The sequence below is a fragment of the Pinus tabuliformis genome, chromosome 8 (genome assembly GCF_031772625.1).
Source record: "Pinus tabuliformis cultivar Carrire ecotype Pingquan chromosome 8, CPIR1, whole genome shotgun sequence".
Classification (NCBI taxonomy): domain Eukaryota; kingdom Viridiplantae; phylum Streptophyta; class Pinopsida; order Pinales; family Pinaceae; genus Pinus; species Pinus tabuliformis.
In genome coordinates, this window is record NC_142294.1 from 1,387,924,547 (window position 1) to 1,387,950,742 (window position 26,196).

General features: G+C 41.1%; 1 protein-coding gene across 6 annotated transcripts in view; it reads right to left on the reverse strand.

Moving 5' to 3' along the window:
• Positions 1 to 26,196, reverse strand: part of LOC149240730 (uncharacterized) — a 93,945-nt gene that overhangs the window by 51,745 nt on the left and 16,004 nt on the right. For all 6 annotated transcript variants that reach the window (XM_089373790.1, XM_089373788.1, XM_089373789.1 and 3 more), the window contains 3 exons: positions 18,058 to 18,117; positions 17,747 to 17,861; positions 14,517 to 15,502 (listed from right to left, as the gene is read on the reverse strand). In XM_089373790.1, coding sequence (XP_089229916.1) covers positions 14,517 to 15,502; positions 17,747 to 17,861; positions 18,058 to 18,111 — 1,155 coding nt within the window. In that variant the 5' untranslated portion in view covers positions 18,112 to 18,117. The remainder of the gene's footprint in view (positions 1 to 14,516; positions 15,503 to 17,746; positions 17,862 to 18,057; positions 18,118 to 26,196) is intronic.

Sequence of the window (26,196 nt, forward strand, 5' to 3'; positions counted from 1 at the left end):
ACAGCCTTCCCTTGGAGGACAACTGCATTAATTAAGGGCAAATTTGGGCAGATTTTAGGGGTTGTTTGGCTGGGTGTGTAAGGGCTGCCAAATGCCCTAACCAGTCACCACATAAGCAGCAGTGAAGGCAGCATTGGAACAGCAATGTTGTGGACAGCTAGGCAATGGAGCATGGTGGAACCATGATGCATGGACAGCAAGACAGCAAGGCTGCCATATGCCCAAAACAACAGTGTTTTGGGCATGACTGTTAGGTACAACAGTGCAGCAGTACAACTAGGACAGCTAGGCAATGGTACATACATATTTGGAGCAGCGTAAGTATGTTATGTTGTTGTAGGGACAACAACAATGTTGGGTTGTTGTAAGTATATTGAGATAACAAGCCATGATGGGACAGCAGTACTAGCAACAATGATATTGTGCCACAATGTTCAATGGGACAGCAGCATGATGAGACAGAACAATGATGGGACTGCCATGTCATTGTGCAGCAGTGGCACAATGGGACAGCAAGCATGGACAGCATGGTGCAACATGGCAAGCTTGGACAGCATGGCAAGCATGGTGCAGTATGGCAAGCATGGACAACATGGATAGTTGTGGCAAGCACATGAGACATGCTGTATGACAACATGGTTCAACCATGGCACATGGGACAACAGTGCAGCATTAGGTGCAGCAGTCATGAGGTCCAGCATTGTGATGATGGGTGCAGCATGGTGCAGCACGATGAGGTGCAGCATGATGACGAGATGCAGCACGATGATAGGTGAAGGAGTCACCTTGGAGAATCAGTTGAAGCAGCATGTCTTCAACTCATCTCATGTATTATCTTTCTAGAGATGACATATGCAATTATCTTGGAATGCAAAATGTAAACTCTGAATGCTTTCAAAGATTTGATAAGAGCATATGCTTGTTTCTCAATAATGTCATACCTCAGTTCAGCATCCCTTAAGTTTTTGCTGAAAAATACCACCGGATGCTCTGAGCCTTCTTCATCTACTTGCAATAAAACTGTTGCAAGGGTGTCTTAACACAGCCTGATGCTGATGGAAGAAGGGCTAAATGGATTGCAAAGTTAATTGAATTTAATATAGAACTAAAGCCCACCAAACTTGTCAAAGGTCAAGGTCTTGCCAAGTTGTTAACTGAAGAAAATTGCAGAACAATGGACATAAACCTCATGGGCTCAATTTCAGAAAATGGTCAAACAGAAAAAGAGGAAGCAGCTGAACCAGAAAAGAATCAGACACTGGCTGAAAATCTAGCTTCTTGTGATTGGTACTCTGCAATAGTTAAATTCTTGCTGAAGCTAGAAATTCCTCCAGGCCTTACTCAAAGTCAAGTCAGAACTGTCAAACTTAGGGCAGCAAAATATTCTATCCCTGAAAATCTGCTCTACTGGAAGGATCCATCTGGAGTGCTTTTGAGGTGTTTGGACAAACAGTCAATGAAAGTTATGCAGCAATTTCATTCCAACATGTGTGGAGGACACCATTATTCGAAAACCACTGCCCATAAGATCCTCAGAGCTGGGTACTATTGGCCCACCTTGTTTTCTGATGTATTTTCATTTGTTAAATCTTGTGACAAGTGCCAAAGATTTGAAGGGAAACAGCAATTGAAGTCCCTGCCCTTAAAACCAATACATGCAAAAGGACCTTTTCAGCAGTGGGGCTTGGATTTCATTGGAGAAATCAATCCACATTCCAGTGGCCAGCACAGATGGATATTAGTAGCCACTGATTATTTTACTAAGTGGATTGAAGCAATCCCTACCAGGAAGGTTGATCATAATGTGGTCATGAAGTTTTTAATTGAAAATATCTTTACCAGATTTGGTTGTCCACATAAATTAGTCACAGACAATGCAGCAGCCTTCAGGGCAAAGGAATTGGTGGAAATGTGTGATTCAATGGGCATTAAACTGGTTCATTCCACCTCATATTATCCTCAAGGCAATGGTCTAGCAGAATCCTCCAACAAAAGCCTGATAAGGATAATCAAAAAGTTGTTGGAAGATAACAAAAGGAACTAGGATTCTAAGCTCAAGTATGCACTGTGGGCTGACAGAGTGACCGTTAAGAAATCCACAAGCAATTCTCCATTCAGGCCGGTATATGTCACTGAGGTTGTGTTTCCAATTCAGTTAACTCTCCCTGTAGCAAAATTCTTGCAAGAACATAATGAGGGAGAAGACATGGCACGAAGGATCACTGATTTAGCAGAGGTACATCAGATTAGAGAACAGTTGGTTGAGAAGGTTGTAGCACATCAAAAGAAGATCAAGGAAGCCTTTGACAAAAAGACAAAATCAGATAATTTTCAGGTTGTAGACTTGGTTCTGAAGTGGGATACATTGAAGGAAAAGAAAGGCAATCATGGGAAGTTTGATGCTTTCTGGACAAGGCCTTTCATCATTTCTCAGACTCAAGGGAACAACACCTTCATACTGAAAAGTATGGGGGGAGAAGCAGTTTTTGATGGCCCAGTTAATGGGCGTTTTCTGAAAATTTATGTGATTTAAGGTCTTTTGGCCTTAAAATTGTAAAAATTTGATTTTATCAGTCTTAGTATAGGTTCACTCAGACTCCATGCCCAATGGAACACTAGGAAATTTTATAAATTTGTTTTTTCATAGGAAAGGCGTTGATTGCAAGTTCTTGAGACCTCACAGGGAGGATCTCATCCCCAGAAGGAGCCAGTGTTAGCTCTGCTACATTTTTCAATATTTGGAAGTCATAAGCAAGCCTGGTCGTGTTGCTGCTGTTCTAAAAAGGCTCACATTTGTCATTCTTCCCCTGCCCCTTCACTTCGTTCACACTCCCATACCCCTCCCGCTAGCCCTGTTTTCCTTCAAAAATCGGCATGAACCTATAGTTCACCATGAACCTGTATTTCCTTAAGCCCCGGGCGCTTAACCCACGAAACCGCACCCATATAGCCCTCCGCCGCAATCGCAGCCATTGATCGCACATGGCCCGATCCAACAGTCCCCGCCGCGAGTAACCTGCACAGCTGCTTCCACACCGTCCGATCTACTCCGTTGTGATCGGACGACATTTGCACCTCCCGATCTCGCGAACTGCCCACTCGTTAACTGGCGGGGAAAGTGGTTTTGGCCCCGTCACATCCGCCACTGTCGCGCAATGACTGTGATCGCGCGCCCATTGTACGTTTACCGCCATCCTCCGAAAGCGGTGCGGGGAATATTGCTTACCGCCCGTCTCGCCCGTCCCCGCGTGTTATCTCCCGTGCTAATCTTCTGCCCGATAGCCGTCGAATCTGCCCGACCGCGATCCGACGGCCCACGTTTGTCCGTTCATGTTTTTTCCCGATACCTCCTGTAAGTCGATCTTCGCCGTCCATCTACCAGATCTAATGGCTCACGATCATTTTTCCTCCGTTCCACCCTGTACTCTGTGCCAAGAGATCCCCGTCGTCCATCTCTGCGATCCAACGGCCGATTTCCCTTCTCCATCCTTTCCGACTATCCACGTCCATAACCATTCTGTGCTCCCGAAGGACGAAGGTGGCCAGCGACCTGTACCCAGCGCAGTTACTCTTCAACAACTGCATTCAAGAGCAGAGTGGCCGAGAAGAAAAGGACCAGCCTCGAGCAGTTAAAGGCATTTATCAGTTATGGAATGTCTTCCATATTACACTCCACCTGCTCGAGGAGTACAACAGAGCATCAGAGAATGTCAAATTAATTTATTGAAGCTAGCAGAGTGTAGCAGAGACTCCATCAGAGAGTTAAAGTGGTTGGTGGCCAATTATGACCCCTCCACGCATTAAGCAGCAGAATAGCTTTGTAATCAACCTCTATATATACCCAGAAACAAGATGTAACAAGGGTTGATAGTTGTTGTTTTGATGTAAGGTTCAACTTATGGAGACTGTAACTATTATGATACTTGCAGCATCTGGTCTTCATTTTCAGCTAATACAAGCTTCTTTTGTTGTTAATTACTCACTTTCCATTTCTACTCTGTTCTAGGTTGTGCCTGTTATGCATTTGTTCATGTGCTCTTGATATTTAGCATTAGAGGCGCTGTCATCCCTCCTTTGTGTTGAAGTCTAGTATGTATCATTGAATGTGTTATGCAAGTTTCTGTTTACTTAGTGCCAGAGAGCTATCATCATGTCTGTGCATTAGGAAATAGATTTGCAGACCTCTTTACTGGTTGCAATCGGCCATCACATGGTCTTGTGCATCTGCTGGTGTGGTTAGTATTCTCCATGTTCACTTAATCCTCAAACTGTGAGTAATTGGTGGTCTAAAGCCTTGTAGTCTGGGGGTGTTCACCCATGTTTGGAGTTAAGCATAGTAGAAGTGGTTATCTGGCTTGAATATGCATCATTCCTTCCATTCATCTATTTCCAACATTTTGTTGAGTTTGTAATGTTCCTGAGCATCTCTGAGATACAACCTAGGAGAGTTTCTTGGGGTGATAACAGAACCATGATGCATGGACAGCAAAACAGCAAGGCTGCCATATGCCCAAAACAACAGTGTTTTAGGCATGATTGTTAGGTACAGCAGTGCAACAGTACAACTAGGATAGCTAGGCAATGGTACATACATATTTGGAGCAGCGTAAGAATGTTACGTTATTGTAGGGACAACAACAATGTTGGGATTTTGTAAGTAGATTGAGATAACAAGCCGTGATGGGACAGCAGTACTAGCAACAATGATATTGTGCCCCAATGTTCAATGGGACAGCAGCGTGATGAGACAGAACAATGATGGTACTACCATGTCATTGTGCAACAGTGGCACAATGGGACAACAAGCATCGACAGCATGGTGCAACATGGCAAGCTTGGACAGCATGGCAAGCATGGTGCAGTATGGCAAGCATGGTGCAGTATGGCAAGCATGGACAACATGGATAGTTGTGGCAAGCACATGAGATATGCTCTATGACAACATGATTCAACCATGGCACATGGGACAATAGTGTAGCATTAGGTGCACCAGTCATGAGGTCCAGCATTGTGATGATGGGTGCAGCATAGTGCAGCACGATGAGGTGCAACATGATGACAAGATGCAACACGATGATAGGTGAAGGAGTCACCTTGGAGAATCAGTTGAAGCAGCATGTCTTCAACTGATCTCATGTATCATCTTTTTAGAGATGATCTATGCTCTTATGTAGAGAAGTCAAAGTGTTGACTTATGTTGTGAATGTACTATCTCTCTCTCTCTGTGTTGAACTATTGAAGAACATATAAGGAGAATTGATCAAGGGTTTCCCCACATTGGGGTTTGTCCCTGGCTAGCACCACATCTCATGTCCTCTTGTCTTGGCTTGTCTTCTACGATTTATGTTTATGTTGCATCTGCAGTTTACTTTAATGTTGATGTGATTGCTAATCTGGAAAAGATATTGAGCTAACTGTGAAAATTGAAATAAATTGCTCTAAGCATAGAACATACCTAAACTTATCACATGGAAACCCTAGGGCTAGATGTAATGAAAGTTGTTATGAAGTAGTCAAGGGTTTATGACAAAGTCCCTAGCAAGATGTTGAAGAGTATGTGTCTCTTGTTTGGGTCTCTGATTGAAATACTCCCGTTATTATAAGATTTTGATATGGCTAACTTCATGCTTCTATAGATTTGGTGGTACTTGCTATCTAAGTTGTGCAGGTACAAAATCGTCAAGATGGTGAAGATATTCGTTGATGTGATAAGCATGATGTGAATAGTGATGGTAATGATAACTCTGATGAGATGGTTGGAAGCCACAAAAGATTCTCTGATGTAGAAGTAAAATTGATCTCCCTAGATTAAGAGGGAGCCTGGATAAAGGGAAGCTCCCTGATTGAGAGGGAGGGCATAGCTTAGTTTTAATTGGAGAATACTTTTTGGAACATATGTTGATGTATATGAAGTAGGACAGGAAAATGTATGACTGAAGAATCTTCTATTAAAGATTCGGTTGATAGTCCTAATGTGTTGAGAAGCAACATCTGTTGTCTGAAAGACCCCGAAGGTTTGTATTTGATTAAGTACATGTGAAAGTATATTATTGATTAGGATTGTGCTTGTACATGTGAATCTCTCGAAGGTTTTGATAGCATGTTGGTTACCAATCAGTTTGATTGGGAGAGATTGGTTATCCTTGATTTGTTGGATGAAGGAGTGTTGAGGCTTTGTGAGTGAAGCATTGCCTAGGAGGACATCTGGCCGACACTTTGTGTTGATGTCTAGGTCCCGAAGTTGGAAAAGGTGGTGTTGGTTATAAAGCTCTATTTTTGGATACACACCTGGATCCCTGGGTTGATGGTTAGCAAGTAAGCTTGATGGTACCTAGAGAGGTTGAAAGCTTGAGTCCATCTTATTCCCACTTGGATAGATTGCCCTGGTCAGGAATCTAGTCCATGGCATTGCGGTGCCTAAAAATTCTTAATGGTTCATATAGTTGAGATCTTCCTTGTACTTGTATATGATGAATACCTCCCTAATAAAGAGGGAGTGTTGGAAAATGTAACTAGGTTCGGTCTTCATTTAGTATATTTGAGTCATCTTGTAATGTACTTGTCAAAAGAATAAAGACAAGAATTATTATTATTATTATTATTAAAGCATGGGTTTCATGTGTTAGGTCATCATGTTTTAGGTCAAAGTCCCCATTGAGGACTTCTAGGATTTATTCTGAGTTATTGTAGTTTTAAAAAGACCCTTTTTGGGCTTTTGAACCATGTAAAAAGGTTAAGTATTGAGTCAAATATGAAATATGTTGTCTCCACACCAACTCGGCCTCAAAGAGGGCTATTCGACCTAACCATGTTGTGTGTGGAGCATGATTGTTCAAAGGTCTTTGTTTCAGCCGGATGTATACCCCAGGAAGTCTTGTACACCCCTCCACACGGGGGGGGTGCGGAGGGGACTTGTCCCCCCTGTGGGGATCCGGGGGGACCGATCCCCCTCGACTGGGGGGTCCGGGGGCCAGCGGTCCCTCGGCGGGGGCTCGGGGGCAGCGCCCCCGAAGCTAAAAACAAATGTAAAATTGCCTTGTAAAAGTATAGTAATTTCTAGTCAATCTGGGTCGTTCATTAGGCGAATGATCTGACGGTAGAACTTATGTTTAATTTAGGGTTTTTTGCCCTAGAAGGCAACCCCTCTCTTTGTATGAGGGTATTGTATTTGAGGCTGTGAAATAGATGTGTATTCTGTGAGCGAGAAACAGAGAGGTGAGACTGTGAGAGAAAACAGAGGATATTACAGCGGATTTGCTGTAGGTTGTGTTTCTTCATTTTGCAGGGTAATAGAAAGGAAGGACTGGCTGTTCGGGGTGGACGTAGCCCAAACTGGGTGAACCACGTATATCTGTGTCTCTCTTGTTTTGTGCGTTTTCTGTGTTTATATTTCTGCAATATTTTATGTGTTCCATTGCTCCGTAATATATAATTTTCTAACAACGGGTATCAGAGCCGAAGGTCTATTTGGCTGATAAACTCGCAGGAAAGAAGGGTTCCTGGTTCGAGTGGGAGCAATGGCGGAAGATGGTAAGTTTAGGGTCGAGAAATTTAACGGCCAAAACTTCTCGCTGTGGAAGATGCAGATGGAAGATTATCTGTATCAGAAAGATCTATACCTACCATTGGGTGGAAAAACAAAGATGCCGACGGGTATGAAAGACGAAGAATGGAACCTTCTCGATAGAAAGGCACTCGGAACAATACGGTTGTGCCTTGTTGCGTCAGTCGCCTTCAACATTTCGAAGGAAACCACGACAGAGGGTTTGATGCAGACGTTTTCGAAACTATATGAAAAACCCTCGGCCTCAAACAAGGTATTTCTTATGAAACGATTATTTAATATGAATATGTCGGAAGGTGGATCTGTTGCAAACCATTTAAATGATTTTAATACAGTTACAAGTCAGTTAAGTTCTGTAGGGGTAAACTTTGATGATGAAGTTAGAGCTCTGTTATTCTTGTGCTCATTACTAGAAAGTTGGAATGGTTTGGTAATGGCCATTAGTAACTCCGTTTCTGGATCTAGTACTTTAAAGTTTGATGATGTTGTCGGTGCTATCCTTAGCGAGGAAATGCGACGCAAAAGCTCCGGTGAGACATCGGGAAATGCTTTGAGTGCAGAGTCTAGAGGAAGAAAAATGGAAAGAGGAAAGAGCTCAGGATATCGCAATAAATCAAGGAAAGGCAGATCCAAATCCAAATCGGGGATAGTGTGTTGGAAATGTGGAAAGAAAGGACACCTAAAGAAAGACTGTAGATCTCGGAATGGAAAAGAAAGAGATGCACAGCAAGAAAACAATCATGAAGCAAATGTGACAGGTGAGGTGTTACAAGATGCTTTGATTCTTTCTTTCGAAAATATTACTGATTCCTGGGTGGTAGATTCAGGGGCTTCATTCCATGCCACACCTGATAAGAAATACTTTCATGACTATGTTCAAGGAGATTTTGGACAAGTTCATCTGGGTGATGATAAACCCTGTAAAATCGTTGGAATGGGTAAGGTTATTGTAAAACAGCAGAATGGAAACCAATGGCTATTAAAGGAGGTAAGGCATGTTCCAGATCTAAATAAAAATCTGATTTCAATAGGGCAGTTAGGCGGTGAAGGTTGTGTGACAACTTTCACAGATAAAGCTTGGAAGGTCACCAAAGGAGCCCTGGTAATAGCAAAAGGCAAAAAGGTTGGTACATTGTATTTATGCAATGGTATTTCTAACTCTGTTAATGCTTTAACTTCCAAAGGAGCAGATGCAGCATTATGGCATCATAGGCTCGGACACATGAGTGAAAAGGGGATGAAGATTCTTCACTCAAGGAATTTGTTGCCGAGTTTGAAGAATGTTGATTTGGACTTCTGTGAGAATTGCATTTATGGAAAACAGAAGAAAGTCAGATTTCTCAGAGTTGGGAAAGAAAAGAAGAATGAAAAATTAGAGCTTGTGCATACAGATGTATGGGGACCTGCTCAGGTATCATCTCTCGGTGGCTCTCGTTATTATGTTACTTTTATTGATGATGCAACTAGAAAAACTTGGATTTATTGTATTAAGAATAAATCTGATGTATTTGATACTTTCAAGAAATGGAAAGCTTTGGTTGAGATTGAGACGGGAAAGAAATTGAAGTGTCTTAGATCAGACAATGGAGATGAATATTGCAGCAAAGAGTTTGATAGGTACTGTTCAGAACATGGAATTCGCAGAAAGAAGACAGTTCCAAGAACACCACAAGAAAATGGTGTATCAGAATGGATGAACAGAACAATCATGGAGCGTGCAAGGTGCATGAGATTGCATGCAGGATTGCCTTTACAGTTTTGGGCAGATGTTGTAGATACTGCTGTTTATCTAATAAACAGAGGGCCTTCAAGTTCCTTGGATGGTGGTGTTCCAGAGGAAGCATGGACAGGTAAAAAGGTAAACTACTCTTTTTTAAAGCCTTTTGGTTGTGAGGCCTTTGTCCATATTGATAAAGAAAATGGAACAAAGCTTGAGGCAAAGTCAAAGAAATGTACCTTTATTGGATATGGTGTTAATGATTTTGGTTATCGCTTATATGATTACGAAAATCACAAAATCATTAGGAGCAGAGATGTAATATTCAATGAAAAGGTCTTGTATAAGAATCAGTTGTAGGAAAAGAAACAGGAAAAAGAAAACAAGGAATACGCAGTTCTTGATGAAATCAGTGAAAAGGTAAAGGTGCCTGAAAATAATAATAATCAACAACAGCAACCACCACAACAGCAACAGGCACCCCAAACACCTGAAAGTGGTGCTAGAAGATCTATCAGGATAAGTAGACCCCCTGAACGATACTCTCCTTCATTATATTATTTATTGTTGACTGATTCTGGTGAACTCGAATGTTATGAAGAAGCAATGCAGGTTGAAAGTAGGAAGAAGTGGGAGGTAGCCATGGAAGAAGAGATGGACTCCTTAATGCATAACCAGACTTAGGATTTAGTCAGGTTGCCTACAGGAAAAACTACATTGAAGAATAAATGGGTTTACAGGCTAAAGGAAAAAGATGGAGGAAAACAGAGGTACAAAGCTAGACTTGTGGTGAAGGGGTTTGCACAGAAGAAAGGTATTGATTTTGATGAAATATTTTTTCCTATTGTTAAAATGATTTCAATCAGAACTATTTTAAGTCTTGTAGCAGCTGAAGATTTGCATCTTGAGCAGTGAGATGTAAAGACAGCCTTTCTCCATGGGGATTTGGAGGAAGAGATATATATGCAGCAGCCACAAGGATATGAGGTGAAAGGGAAGGAGAAACTAGTGTGCAGGTTGAAGAAGAGCTTGTATGGCTTAAAACAGGCTCCAAGGCAGTGGTATCTAAAATTTGACAAGTTTATGTCTGAACAAGGTTATACTAGATGTCACTCTGATCATTGTGTTTATTTGAAAAAGCAAAATGATGGCAGCTATATTATATTGTTATTGTATGTAGATGACATGCTTGTTGCAGGATCTAACATGCAGGAAATAAATGTGCTTAAAAGAAAATTGGCAAATTCATTTGCAATGAAGGATTTGGGCGCTGCAAAACAAATCTAGATGTCACTCTGATCATTGTGTTTATTTGAAAAAGCAAAATGATGGCAGCTATATTATATTGTTATTGTATGTAGATGACATGCTTGTTGCAGGATCTAACATGCAGGAAATAAATGTGCTTAAAAGAAAATTGGCAAATTCATTTGCAATGAAGGATTTGGGCGCTGCAAAACAAATCCTTGGTATGATAATAACTAGAGACAGGAAAAATCGTAAATTAACATTGTCTCAGAATGAGTACATACAAAAGGTGTTGAAAAGATTTAACATGCACAATGCAAAACCAGTTAGTACACCTTTTGCTAGCCATTTCAAACTTAGCAAGGAAATGTGCCCAAAGACCCAAGAAGACATGGATTATATGTCTAAAGTTCCATATGCATCAGCAGTTGGAAGCTTAATGTATGCAATGGTCTGCACAAGGCCTGATATTGCACATGCAGTGGGAGTTGTAAGCAGGTACATGAACAATCCAGGAAAAGAACATTGGATGGTAGTGAAATGGATTCTCAGATATTTGAAAAGTACCACAAATCAAGCATTATGCTTTGGTGGTGCAAACATTTCTCTACAGGGATACATTGATGCAGATATGGTAGGTGACAGAGATAACAAGAGGAGCACTACAGGATATGTATTTACTGTTGGAGGAATAGCTGTCAGTTGGGTTTCAAAAATCCAAAGTGTTGTTGCACTTTCAACAACAGAAGCAGAGTATGTTGCTGCTATAGAGGCTAGTAAAGAAATGATTTGGTTACAAAGGTTTATGGGTGAATTGGGTAAGGAGCATGATAAGGGCACGTTATACAGTGATAGCCAAAGTGCCATTCATCTTGCAAAGAACTCAGCATTTCATTCCAGGACTAAACACATACAGCTCAAGTACCATTTCATACGATCAGTGTTGGAAGATGGACAGTTGAAACTGGAAAAGATACACACTAGCCAGAATCCTGCAGATATGCTAACAAAAGTTGTAACTAGGGAGAAACTGGGAATATGCTCAGTTTCAATTGGTCTTCAAGGATGACGATGAAGATGAGGAACAGCCAGGTCCAAGGAGGAATCATTGTCCAGCAAATGAAGCAGCGATGGAGTTTTTACAATCATTCTCCAAGTGGGAGATTGTTGTGTGTGGAGCATGATTGTTCAAAGGTCTTTGTTTTAGCCGGATGTATACCCCAGGAAGTCTTGTACACCCCTCCACGCAGGGGGGTGCGGGGGGGGCTTGTCCCCCCCGCGGGGATCCGGGGGGGCCGATCCCCCCGGCTGGGGGGTCCAGGGGCCAGCAGTCCCCCGGCGGGGGCTCGAGGGCAGCGCCCCCGAAGCTAAAAACAAATGTAAAATTGCCTTGTAAAAGTATAGTAATTTCTAGTCAATCTGCGCCGTTCATTAGGCAGATGATCTGACGGTAGAACTTATGTTTAGTTTAGGGTTTTTTGCCCTAGAAGGCAACCCCTCTCTTTGTATGAGGGTATTGTATTTGAGGCTGTGAAATAGATGTGTATTCTGTGAGCGAGAAACAGAGAGGTGAGACTGTGAGAGAAAACAGAGGATATTACAGCGGATTTGTTGTAGGTTGTGTCTCTTCATTTTGCAGGATAATAGAAAGGAAGGACTGGCTGTTCGGGGTGGACGTAGCCCAAACTGAGTGAACCACGTATATCTGTGTCTCTCTTGTTTTGTGCGTTTTCTGTGTTTATATTTCTGCAATATTTTATGTGTTCCATTGCTCCGTAATATATAATTTTCTAACAAACCAAAGGACTATAAATGAAGCAGTTCGAATTCCATTTGAAGGACACTCTCACAAGCAAGTTTGATATCTCTTGAAGTTGGAAAAAGTGCGAAATAGAAGGAGGAAAAGGAAGTGCAAGTTTGGTCTAAGAGAAGGAAAAGAGGAAAATCAAAATTTTGGTGCTTCTATCTCTCTCTCTCTCGTGCCCTGGTTTGGAAGATCGAAGTTCTCTTGTTGATGTCGTAGCCAGTTGTCGTGTGTTGCTGCTGCCAGATCAAAGTATAGGTTGAAGTTGTTGGTGTTGGGTGTTGCTGCCTCAGGAAGTTGTATTGGGCCAAGATCGAAGTTCCTATGTGAAGATCGAAGTCTTTCAGTGAAGATCAAAGTCTCCAAAGCAAGGTCAAAGTTGTTGGGTTGAAGAAAGTGTTGCTATTGCTACTGCTGCTACTAGGTCAAGTAGGATCATCTGCAAGAGAAGAGGAAGGTTGACTTGGTGTGGAGGAAAGTTTGTGTCAAGGTCTAGAGTCTTGGAATATCTCCAAAAAAATATTGAAGGAAGAATTACTAATTGGGTTTTCCCCTAGAGAGGGGTTTTGCCATCGTTGTGAGCCTATATCTAGTGTCCATTGTTTTATGTGCTTTTGCTTTGGTAATTGCTTGATGAACTAAAAGAAAGAAAAGATAATGAAATTAATAAGAAGTCAAGAACATCACAAGTAATTATCAAGTATAAGAAAATATTTTTGCCTTTCTGACTTTCTAACATTTCATGCCATCGTGTCATGTGACTTAGGCCTCCACTAATCGTAGATTTGTCCTCCAAGCAAGTTGTAGATCTTACTGTCCTTAACAAGCCTCAGACCGAATCTTCCAATTGAATAGAGAATGTCCCAATGTGCCAAAACCACACTAAAACTGCTCCAAGAAATATGTTGTGCCAAAACAAGGAAAATAGGTGTCTATGTAGGGTAGGATCATCTCCATTGAAACTAGACAAGGAGATTCACTAGGGTGGGATCACCTCCACCAAAACTAATCAAGAAAAAGGGGTCTTAAAACCCTCAGAGCCTCAACTCAAGAAAACAAAGATATTCAATCCAAATTGATACCCCAAAATGATTCCAACTCTCCATTATTTATAGATTTCTTCATGGGGTTTTCTCTAATGTGAGGCATTGGGTTTTTCCCCAACTACCCCAAAATTTACCCAATGTTGCCCCAAACATTGGATAATTGGGTTTTCTCCTTTATCAAAGACTATAGGGTTGGATGGGCTACTTCGTCCTCCCCTGGCAATTAATTCGTAGGGGACATTACAGGATGGAAGTCCTTAAGGAAGCTCCATCAAGAGGGAACAAGATACTACATGAATCTAAAATCTCTAATTCTAATAAGGAAATGATACCCAGTATGAATGGTGTTGATATGTACTCTAAGTTATAAATAGCCCTATGAATTCTTCTTTAGGGGGTTGGATTGAGGTCAATAAGAAGGGAGAAAAGGGTCGGATTGAGGACTTCTTTCAATCTTAGTTCTATTTAGTCTCAAACTTAGCTCATGCTTGAATGCCTATTACTATGATACATTGTTAGTTGTAGGAAAGCTATACTTCCCTGTTTATTTTATATGCTCCAGTAGCATCTATTTTTTTTGTTAAGCATGAAAAAGTTTAAAACACCTAAGAAATGTAATTTTCATTCTCTTTATAAATAGAAATTGTGATTATTTCCTTGAAAAAAAGAAAGACAGTTGCACAAGTGCTTTCATAATCTAGTAGGCTAGCTTGAGTGGTTGAGTTCTTTGAGTCAATCCCTCGGGAAGGCTGCCTCTATTGCATGCCACACAAAATATCCCTACTGCGTCAAGCACCATAATCAATGACAAAAGGTTTACACTAGGTACCATCTACAAAATAAAGAAAAGTGCCAAGGGTTTTCCATAGGAAAAAAGAAAGATAGTTGCCTAGGTGCTTGCTGAAACTACATTCCTCCATTTTCTACCATTAAGTTTGTTAAAAAATACAATTTTTTTTATATTTTGGAGCTGATGCAACGTTAACATTTGTTTGTAAATAACAAGGTAAGCATCATCAACGAGAAAAAGAACTTAAAGATAAATTATCCTAGATAGAAAACTAAATCAGGCTACAAAACTGACAACTAAATTATAAAATGAAATGAAAAACAAGAAAATGTACATATTGCCCAAACCTCCATTTGCAAACGTTCAACCTCTCTTTTGGTATCATTTAGCTGGCCCTCCCGAGCCTTCAAGCATTGAGTAACACAAGCCAATTCCTCTTTTAAAACAGACTGTTCTCTCTCTAATGTTTCCCTCTGTGTTTTTGCTTCTTCAGTTCTTTTTAATTCGGCCTCTAGTTGTTGGTGTTTCTTTCCCAAGTGCTCCATCAACACAGAATGTTCCTTCTCTAATGTCTCCCTTCGGGATTTCTCTTCATCGGCCCTTCTCCTTTCAGCCTTCAACTGTTGGCGTTCTTTTTTCAATTGCTCCATCAATTTCTTTTCCACCTTGGACTTCTCCCTATCCATGTTTTCCTGTAAAGCAGGTCCACTGTCCTTGGCTTCATCATGTTTTCTCCCTTCCATTGCTCTTTGTCTTTCCAGCTCTGCCTGTTGGAGCTTTTTTTCTAGCATTTCCCTATTCATTTTCTCATCCTCTGCCCGTTTCCTCTCTGCATCTGCTCGTTTCTTCTCTTCTTCAAACTTTCTTCTTTCCATCTCGGTGCATTTTTTCTCTTCCTCTGCCTTTTTCTTTGCTGCATCTGCATATTTCTTTTCGTCTTCAGCCTTTTTCTGTGCAGCCTCTGCATGTTTCTTTTCTTCTTCAGCGTTTTTCTTTGCTGCATCTGCACGTTTCTTTTCTTCCACTGCCTTTTTCTTCTCTGTATTCACCAGCTTTTTCATTTCCTCCGTCTTTTTCCTCTCAAATTCTGTGGCTTGTCGTTCTTTTTCCAGAAGTTCTTTCAATCTCTTTTCTTCATTGGCATTAACTTTCTCACCTTCTACATGTTCCACCTCGATTTTCTTCGTACTCTCTATATCACTTAAACGTTTCAGTACAGAAGTCAGTTCAATCTTCAAAGAATCGTGTTCATTTTCCAGTTCCAGCCTGAGTCTCCTCTCCTCTTGTGCCCTGTTGCTCTCAACTTCTGCCCGCTTTTGTTCATTTTCAAGTTCTGTCAGTCATTAAAAGAAAAATTAATAAATTTGATTTTCAACATAGTGAGCACCTTGGGATATATTAAGTATCACAAATATCCAAGCACATTAGTAGTTTTCAAAATAATAATGTCAAATCAGAATAATGAAATGCAAGAAAAAGTTTCTGTTTAACTCTACAAATCCAAAGAAAACTAGCCACTTGCACAGTAAACAGCCAACCAGCAAAGACCCCATTTCATGCTTGAAAGAGAACTGGGTTTCCTAGATATTTTGCAAATCTAGAGTGAAAATGCATGAGTAAATGCAATTGCAGCCTAGGATCAAGATCAGATATGCCTGGTTGTCGGGCTTCTTTGACTCTTTGTTTATTAGAAATTTAGAACTCTGCCTCTAAACTACTTCGGCGATAGTGAGTCTGCAAAAATAAATAAAAGTGTGATAGAAAACTGAAACTAGCAGACAAAGCCACCACTTAATCAGCATAAATGATAAAATGTATTAGTTAGATAAATCATAAAACTGAGATAATGCAGCAAGCCAACCAGGCAAGATGATCTTGAAGATTGTGTGGATATGCATTCCAGTGAAGAACAAGATGAATTAGCATATCTGTTTTCAATGTTGGCTAAAGCATGGACTCAAAAACTCTCAGTATCTGCCACAGCGCTTCAAAAACCTCCCACAAGTAACAGAGAGCCCTGTAAGGCCACATTACTAGCTACTCACCAACACATCGATGGGAAAACTGATGAAAAATGGAGGTGCATAGAAAAAAGTGAAAGTCAGCAGCCAGACTTCCCTCAATCAGGGAGGTATGATGATGTGGTGGTTATTAAAGTGTTGGAGAGAGGGGGAGCTTGGAGGTCTCACCTTGTTACGACTGAGATGCTTTTCCTTTTTTCTGTTTGCACTATACCATAACAAAGTGTGTATGGCCAATTAATAAGAAGATATTCCTTAAACATTTTGGTTAGAAGTGGCAAAGATCAATGCTCAGGCATAACTCCGTGTTTGTTAGGCACCCACATTCTCACCGTGGCGTTTGGTGGTCCGCACTGGCAGAATTTTTTAGGTCTGCACAAGCAGCTTAAAAAACCACTTTCCTTGCTGTACACTGTATAGGGATATGTTCAGGCAAGTTTCTATTCATATTTTTTCTGAGGTCATTGTGGATGTTTAGAGAATGAATGCTTGTAAGAATCTGCCTCTTTACCAAGGTACTTGGTTAGAATCGTTAGATGCATCTCTTACGAGATCTAAGGTAACATCATCAAGCTCCTAGTCTCCACCAAGACATTCCCTTGCAACTTCGGTATTGGTCATACAAGTCAGGCATACTTGCAGGCAAAAACTAGGAAGGGGACGAGGGAAATGGTCAGTGAAGTGGGAAGTTTTATATCCTTGCTTATATTAGGATGGAAATGAATCTGTTTCAGGCCTGTGGTTGTCATATACGGGAGACATGCTTATGGCCCAGGTACTGCATTTACTTGCTATGAGTCAAGATAGTATGCTCTCACTAGGCACAGTTTTGACTTGACTTGAGGCGAAGATTCTTTTCAGAATTTATTGAATATGCATCAGATTAGAGTTTGGCATGTCCTATTCTTGTTGGCACAGCACTCTTTTGTCATGAAGGGTATTATGATGATCCGATGAACATCCATCTATTGGCCGTAAACAGATAAATTTCTGATGAAGAGCATTATATCGTGTTACAGATTGCAGCTTTGCCAACAGGGCCTTGGTTCATTGGCAACGTCGATGGAGTATTCACAAGGATTAACTATTAAGCTATCTGCCAGTGTTCCACTCTTCTTGTGGTCTGCCCCACACAAATGGCATGACTAAGAAAAGGGATAAGGCCAGGTGCAAGTCCCAGAGGATTCTGGCAGAATAGAAACCCCAGACAGTCAGCATCTGAGCAGAAGAAAGACCATGTTATGCGGTGCAACCCTGGCTTTGGGACACGTTTTTCTAAGCAACTTCCCACACAAAAACAGAAGTAAAAATAAGTAAAGAAATATTGCATCTTTGAACATGCGCATTGCCCAGTAATAGCACACGTTTTGGTTGTGGCAATGCACTCATGAAAAATGTATTGATTTAACTGCTAGTTAAACAAACTGAAAGTTGTGGATTTCAACTTTCAAATCATAACGACGGATGTATCAGAAAAACATATCTCCTAGTTCTAACTTAACACGCATTATTTCCAAAAACAAGGTTAAGCAGTGGACTCTCTGGAGACAACATACCTCTTTTAAGAGCTTCACTTTCATCTCGAGTCTTCTGAATCCCATCTTCCAGGATACGTATACCTTGTCGGAGCATCTTTCTTCCATTTTCAGACTTAATAAGCTTCTGTTTCCACTGCCGTTTTTAACAGCAAATATGTTTCACAGTTATTTCCAACTAACTCAAACACATTTCGACAAATTGAACATGCCATTCTTAAACATTTCCATTTTTTGCAGGAAAAACATAATAATAACAAACAAAATAAGATTTAAAAAGGTTTCAACCAACATAGACATGTAATATGAATAGTAAAGATTAGTACACTTACCTTCTCGCAGCAAACATTTTCCTGTTTGTCTTCATTCTCTTCCTCAATACCCATTCCGCCCTGCACGGACATGGAGATCACATAGTCAATGATTTCATTTAAATTCTAACAATAATATGACATCTCTTGCACAGAGTTGAGAAATTTAGCCTCGGCTGGATTGCAGCTGACTCAATGCGGCCAGCAGGAAAATGCCCAACATTTAAGTAGCCTTCCGGCTCGGTTCCGAGTTCGAAAACTTGCAGTCATAAACCCTGTAGTATAAACCCTCCCTTCGAAACCAATGATAGAGCCATCTAAGATGCTTAACTGCCGTGTAATACATTGGAAAGATAATTTTCTACTGCTAGAACTAGCAATTGTCCCAAAAGGTACAAAGAGAGGCCGATAGGATTATTAAATTGGAATTGTTGAATTTCTCTAGAAGAGATGCCGGTTCAAGCCTAACGGATGAGCAATCTGAGCTGGCTAAAGACCTTCTAATTGATTTTTATTATGGTAAAATTATATTGATAATTCATTGGTTTTACTTTCAAAAGCTTGAAGGAATTTGAAAAGCGGGTATATAATTACTTTGTGAGATTTGATCCCTGTTAAAATTGGCAACTAGGACCAAACTCTATGTGGGTCACCTCATTTATGACAGCTGATATTCTTCCTAGATTCCTCTTGTCGAGAGGTGTAGGATTGATCTAAAGATCATCCGATTCCGACAAGTATTTATGGAGATATGAATTTATTTGTAATTACTTGACAAATTGTCAAGGTCGGCCAGCAACTAAATGTGTGGAACAAATCATATAAATACAAGTGAGATTGATTCATTTTAAATCATCTAATCTCTCATTCTTCTCTCTCTCCTTGTATGATTGGGTATACACAAGGAAGAGGATCTCTCACACGTGGGAAGCAAGAAGACGCAGGCTGAAAGAGGACACAGAAATTGTAGGCTGTGTTGACCGAGTTTGACTGAGTCAGCTGAAGGCATCATTGACATGTATTGACCAAGTGTTGACTCATCAAGGGTGCAGTTTTGGTGTGGCTGCCTTTCCTAGGCAAGCTGCAGATTTTGGCACAAAAATCGAGGCAATCCGTCCACAAGTTTGACCAGTGTTGACTCCCCTAGTTTTGGGCAGAAAGTTGACTTCAGCCAACAACAGTTTGACTGTGTTTTTGGGGCTGTTCAAGCGCTGTTTCTTCAGGCTATTCGGGCTAGTTGACCAAAAATTGACCAAACACATTGATGATTGGAGGTCAATTTCAACTCCTTTGACCAAGTTTGACTTTGCTGATCTAGGGTTTGCTGCTGCTGATATAAAATTACAGAATTCTGATTTTGTACTATTTCTCTCTGCTGAACTATTGAAGATAAAAGAAGATTTGATAAAAGGGTTCGCATTGGGGTTTGTCCCTGGCTAGCCGCCACATCTTGTGTCTCTTGTCTTGGCTTGTTTTTTGTTGATCGTTTAATATTATATCTGCATTTTACATAATATATATGTGATTGCCAATCTGTGGCTAATAATAAGAAAAGTAGTAAACTGCTCTAAGCATAGAACATACCATAATTTAACATGGTATCAGAGCTGAGGTGAAGACAAAGCCCAAGCAAGAGCAAGAGCAATCACCGAAGAGAAGGTTGGCAAGGCTATCCTAAAAACTTCATGGGATCCTCAACACTCTTCCCCGCCGAAGACAAGCTCCGTGAGAAGTCTGACTATCACGGATGGAAGATGTCTCTCGATCTGACTTTAGAAGATCAAGAAGTGTTGGACCATGTGAGAGGCAATATTGTTGCGCCTCCATCAAATGCATCCGCTACTGCCAAAAGAAAGTGGTCCAAGGGAGAAGTCAAAGCAAGGAAGATCATCCGGGACTCTATCGACAAGTGCCTAATGGCCTATGTTTCCGAGCTGACAACCTCCAAGGAAATCTATGATAGACTGGACTACTCTTCTCAATGATAATGTCATCCCAGGATTTGAGGAATTGATGGCTAGATGAATTCAAGAAGAGACAAGGATGGAAGAGCAAGAAATGCCCACACTTAAAGGCCATCCCTCTGCCTTTTCTTCTCATGCTCAAAGAAAAAACAATTCTGGGGCTAAATCCAAAGGAAAGGCTGGACCTAAGGGTGGAAGAAAAGGTCGGTGTTACAATTGCAACAAAATGGGCCACTATGTGAGGGAGTGCCCTGATAAAAGGGATTCACACCATGACGGTGACCAAAATCATTCTCAAGGCAATTAAAGGAATGGCAGGTCCAATGACAGAGGTAAAAGAAATGTCAGAAATCAAGGAAGAGGACAACACTTCAAAAAGGCAAGAAACTCCAGGTATGAATCTAATGTTGTTAACAACAAGCAAGATGAATATTGCCTACCAGCAACCCTCTCTACTACTGCTCCCCCGAACTCACTGGGAAATTGGCTTATTGATAGTGGTGCCTCAAGGCACTTCACTGGTTACAAAGAAGCTCTCTCCAATCTGATAGAAAAGGAGACCAACCTGGAAATTGTTCTTGGGGACAATGCAAAATATCCCGTGAAAGGCGTAGAGAATGTCACTCTTCAATTGAATTAGGGTAATACAATTCATTTGCAAGAAGTCCTATATGTACCTGATCTCAAAAAGAACCTGGTGTTTGTTTCGGCAACGGAGGACAAAGGCTACAAGGTAACCTTCATCGATGGCAAGGTACGTGTATGGAAAAAGAATTTTAAGGAAGCTTTCACTCTTGGGTTTCGAGTCGATTCATTATATCAGGTCGAACAAAGTCCGCTAGGTGTCATGTATTATGACACATCACTTCAGTCCAAACTATGGCATTGGAGGTTTACTCACCTTCATTATAAAGCTCTACCCATTGCAAGACAAATGGTGACAGGGATGCCCGAGTTCCGAGTACAGCAAGAAGGTGTATGTCCTGGATGTGCCGAATTAAAGCTCAAAATGGGACCATTCCCCTCAAGCCAAAGCAAGACCTCCAATATATTGCAGTTGGTTCACTCAGACATATCTGGGATGATGCCTGTGAACTCTTTGGAAGGATATTTATATTACCTCACTTTTACAGATGATTATTCTCGCAAAACTTGGATATACTTCTTGAAAAAGAAGGATGAAATGTTCAGTTGGTTTCATCACTTCAAAGCCTTGATCGAGAATCAAACCAAAAAGAAGATCAAGATCTTAAGGACTGATAATTGGACTGAGTATGAATCCAATGAATTCCATGACTTTTGCAAAGAGGTTGGCATTAAGAGGGAGACTACACCATATACTCCTGAGCAAAATGGTGTGGCGGAAAGGAAGAATTATACGATTGTGGAAGTCGTCCATGCTATGCTTCACGATCAAAGACTTCCAAAGTTTCTATGGGCCGAAGCTGTGAATATCGTCGTATATGTGCAAAACCGATGCCCTCATCAAGCATTGAGTTCTAAGACTCCCAAAGAGATGTTCACTGGTAAGAAACCTAACATATCTCATTTACAAAATTTTGGAAGTTCGGTATATTTTCATGTGCCGAAGGAGATGAGGAATAAATTGGGTGCATCTGGAAAGAAAAGAATCTTTGTGGGCTATAGCGAAAACACTAAGGGCTATAGAATATATGTGGTTGGTCAAAGGGAAATCGAGATTAGTAATGATATCACCTTTGACGAAGATATGGCACTTAGCAAAGTTGACAATCTTCCTACTCAAAGGGGATCTAAAGAAGCTGACACCAGGGAACCAAAGGAAAAGGAAGATGAGACGATGCCCGATGTGGAAGAACCTATGGATCCTATTGATCCCTTCCTCTTCTAGGAAGAGGCCTTCATGGCTTAGGGGGACACTTGATGATGCTAAAGGGCACATAGCACCCAGGGGAACCTTCCGGGAAAGTAAGAAGCCGACCAGGTATCAGGGATACTTGATCATCATGAGCACGATCATCCAAAATGAGCCTTCGTCATTCGCAGAAGCTGTCAAGCATCAAGTATGGAAGGATGCTATGACTAAGGAATATGAGTCCATCATGAAAAACGATGTTTGGGATGTGGTCCCCAGACCCCAAGACAAAGCAGTTGTCACTTCGAAATGGCTTTACAAGATAAAGCATGTAGTTAATGGAAGTACGAAAAAGTATAAGGCTCGTTTTGTCGCTTGTGGCTTCTCTCATAAGTAAGTTATAGACTATGACGAGATATTTGCACCTGTTGCCCGATATACCACCATCTGCTTGATCATAGCCCTTTCTGCTTCGCAAGGATGGAACCTGCATCAGATGGATGTCAAGACCGCGTTCTTGCATGGTTCGATCAAAGAAGAGGTCTATGTGGAGCAACTCGAAGGATTTGAGATTCATGATCGAGAATCTCATGTGTGCATGTTGACGAAGGCCCTCTATGGGCTGAAGCAAGCACCCCGAGCGTGGTATGAGAGGATCAATAGCTACTTGATGAAGTTGGGATTCACTAGGAGTGAAGCCGACCCTAACCTTTACTTTAAGGTTGAAGATGACAATCCTCTCATACTGGTGTTGTACATTGACGACCTCTTTCTGACAAGTGCAGACCCTCTCATTCACAAATGTAAGAGGGAGTTGGCTTCTAGATTTGAGATGAAGGATCTAGGATTAATGCGTTATTTCCTAGGACTAGAAGTCTAGCAGAAGCCAGGGGAGATTTTCCTATCTCAAGGAAAATATGTAGTGAAGATATTGGAGAGATTCGGTATGGTGGACTGCAAGCCCGTGACTACCCTGATGGAGCTTGACTTTAAGAAGTTAAGCGGTAGTGTTGCCGGACCCATTTTACGAAAATGCTACCGAGTATCGTCAACTCATCGGAGCATTGATGTTCTTGCTAAACTCTCGTCAAGATATATGTTTTGTAGTCAACACGTTGAGTCAACATATGGTTGGGCCTCACCACTCACATTGGATTGGTGCCAAGAATCTGTTGAGATATCTTTGTGGCACAATCACTCATGGGTTGAGATACACTGCCAGAGATGTGAGACTACAGGGATATATCGATGCAAATTGGGCAGGCAGTGTGGTGGACCGAAAGAGCACTTCCAGGGGCTGTTTCTCTTTGGGATTTGCCTCGATATCTTGGATGAGCAGAAAGCAAAAGTCGGTGGTTTTGAGCACCGCCGCGGCAAAGTATATTGCTGCTAGTAGGGCCTCTTGTGAGGCGGTCTGGTTGCGAAAGCTCTTCAGTGCGCTGTTTGGATTTACATTGGATACCACCGTGATCTTGTGTGACAACCAAAGCGGGATTCGTTTATCGGAGAATCCCGTATTTCATGATCGCTCCAAGCATATTGATATCATTGATATCAGGTACCACTATATTCGGGATATGGTGCAACAGGGAGCAATAAGGCTCCAACATATCAATACAAATGAACAGGTTGACGACATTTTGACGAAGCCCCTGGGAAAGGTCAAATTCTTTACTTTCCGAGAACGACTTGATGTCGTTCAAAGACCCTCTTATGAGGGTCGAGTATGATGTATTGAGCTCTAAGAGCTCCAAGGGGGGTGTGGGGTACTTCTTGGAGCAACATGCGACCACAGGGCGACTCACCATCCCCTGGTGGTGCACTATGTACAAGGTGAAAGGTTCAACCTTCCCCTGTGACACCCCGTCGCGACTGTAGGACAGGATGATTAGTTATCCTGTGGGCCAGGATGATTAGTTCTTCGTGGCAATTGTAGGACATGATGATTAGTTCTCCTATGGCCAGGATGATTAGTTCTCCGTGGCGAATCTAGGACAGGATGATTAGTTCTCCTGTGGGCCAGGATGATTAGTTATCCCGTGGCAACTATAAACAGGATGATTAGTTCTCCGTGGCGACTGTTGGACAGGATGATTCGTTCTCCTGTGGACAAGATGATTAGTTCTCCTGTCGAGGCATCCTACCCATGCAGTCTGGGACTCATGGGAAGTACCTCTCATCTGACCAATGAGTAGGGAAATAGGGTTAGGGACCATTAGTAGTACTATCGATGGATGCATCGTTGTATCTACCATACTCCCTATGCTAGGATGACCTCCATTGATCTGGGATCAATGATACTGATCTGGGATCAGTGAGAGTGGTATGACACACTCTGAGACTGACTTCGGGTCAGTGGAGGATGGTATGATACATCCTCGATCATTTCTTCTTCTTCATAGTTCGAGCAGAGCAAAGCAGTGCAGAGCAGTGCATTTGATGGTTGGGATAGTAGCAACGGTCAAATGAATTGTAGGTGGAGTTCTCCCTAGTTGAGAGGGAGTGTTATAATTGGCAACTGGGGCCAAACTCCATGTGGGTCACCTCATTTATGACAGCTGATATTCTTCCTAGATTCCTCTTGTCGAAAGGTGTAGGATTGATCTAAAGATCATCCGATTCCAACAAGTATTTATGGAGATATGAATTTATTTGTAATTACTTGACAAATTGTCAAGGTCGGCCAGCGACTAAATGTGTGTCACAAATCATATAAATACAAGTGAGACTGATTCATTTCAAATCATCTCATCATCTCTCATTCTTCTCTCTCTCCTTGTATGATTGGGTATACACAAGGAAGAGGATCTCTCACATGTGGGAAGCAAGAAGACGCAGGCTGAAAGAGGACAGAAATTTTTTACTGCGTTGACCGAGTTTGACTGAGGCAGCTGAAGGCATCTTTGACCTATGTTGACCAAGCGTTGACTCATCAAGGGTGCGGTTTTGGTGTGGCTGCCTCTCCTAGGCAGGCCGCAGATTTTGGCACAAAAATCGAGGCAATCCATCCACAGGTTTGACCAACATTGACTGCCCTAGTTTTGGCAACAAGTTGACTTCAGTCAACAACAGTTTGACTATGTTTTTGGGGTTGTTCAAGCACTGCTTCTTAAGGTTGTTCAAGGGCTAGTTGACTAGAAATTGACCAAGCATATTGGAGGTCAATTTCAGCTCATTTGACCAAGTTTGACTTTGTTGATCTAGGGTTTGTTGCTGCTGATATAAAATTACAAAATTCTGATTTTGTACTATTTCTCTCTGCTGAACTATTGAAGATAAAAGAAGATTTGATCAAAGGGTTTCCCCGCATTGGGGTTTGTCCCTGGCTAGCCACCACATCTTGCATCTCTTGTCTTGGCTTGTTTTCTGTTGATCATTTAATGTTCTATCTGCACTTTACTTAATATATATGTGATTGCTAATCTGTGGCTAATAAGAAGAAAAGTAGTAAACTGCTCTAAGCATAGAATATACCATAATTTAACAATCCCAAAATCAATGATTTGTAAACACATACTCAATGAAATGTTAATTGGTTGAAACTTTGCACAAATAAGCTGAAAAGGTTGAAAGGCTTAATTGGTTTGTGGAAAACCTTGTTTTCTTGGACTGGATCATTGTGCAATTACTTTTCTTTAGATGTTTTGTTTATATCTATATTACATGGAACACATTGAATGTCTTATTTCATTTTAGAGTAAGTTAATTACCCAAAATCAAGAAACCTCTATAGGTGGCCAAGCATCTACGAAGCTTGCTAATGACCAAGGCAATAACATGACTATCCCCTACCATTTGACAATGCTTCTCTACCCAACCGCATTCAATACTTAGGGAGGGAGAAGCAAGCCAATTACACAAACAAAATGCCTTTGGGAAGAATTATGCACATACATAGAGCAAAATCCAAATACTCTACCAAGAAGAAAGAAAGTTGTCCACACAAATTTGTTAAATGGATCCACTTTGTCCACTCATTCAAAGTGAAAATAATGAAGAGTGGTTTATATGTAAAGACAAAGAAACTGAAATGTATTTCAATAATGAAGAAATAAATCTCACACGTTTCTTGTCTCATGTAATGAAAAATGGTTTTATGTAAAGAAATAAACATTAAAAATTAAGAAATCTTGATGAAAAAATACACCAAAGGAATAGAAGATTTGAGAAAATCTCGCGAAATAAAATCCATTGCTAAATGCATGTTCATTATGCTTACTCACAACGTTTGCTAAACCATAAAAACAGTGAAACAGAAACAAAACAAAAAATGCATATATATCTAGAAATTTAGATAATAATGTCAGGCCAGGAGTAACTCCAGTTTGGCAGAAAACTGATTTGATTTATTTCATTAGGTAG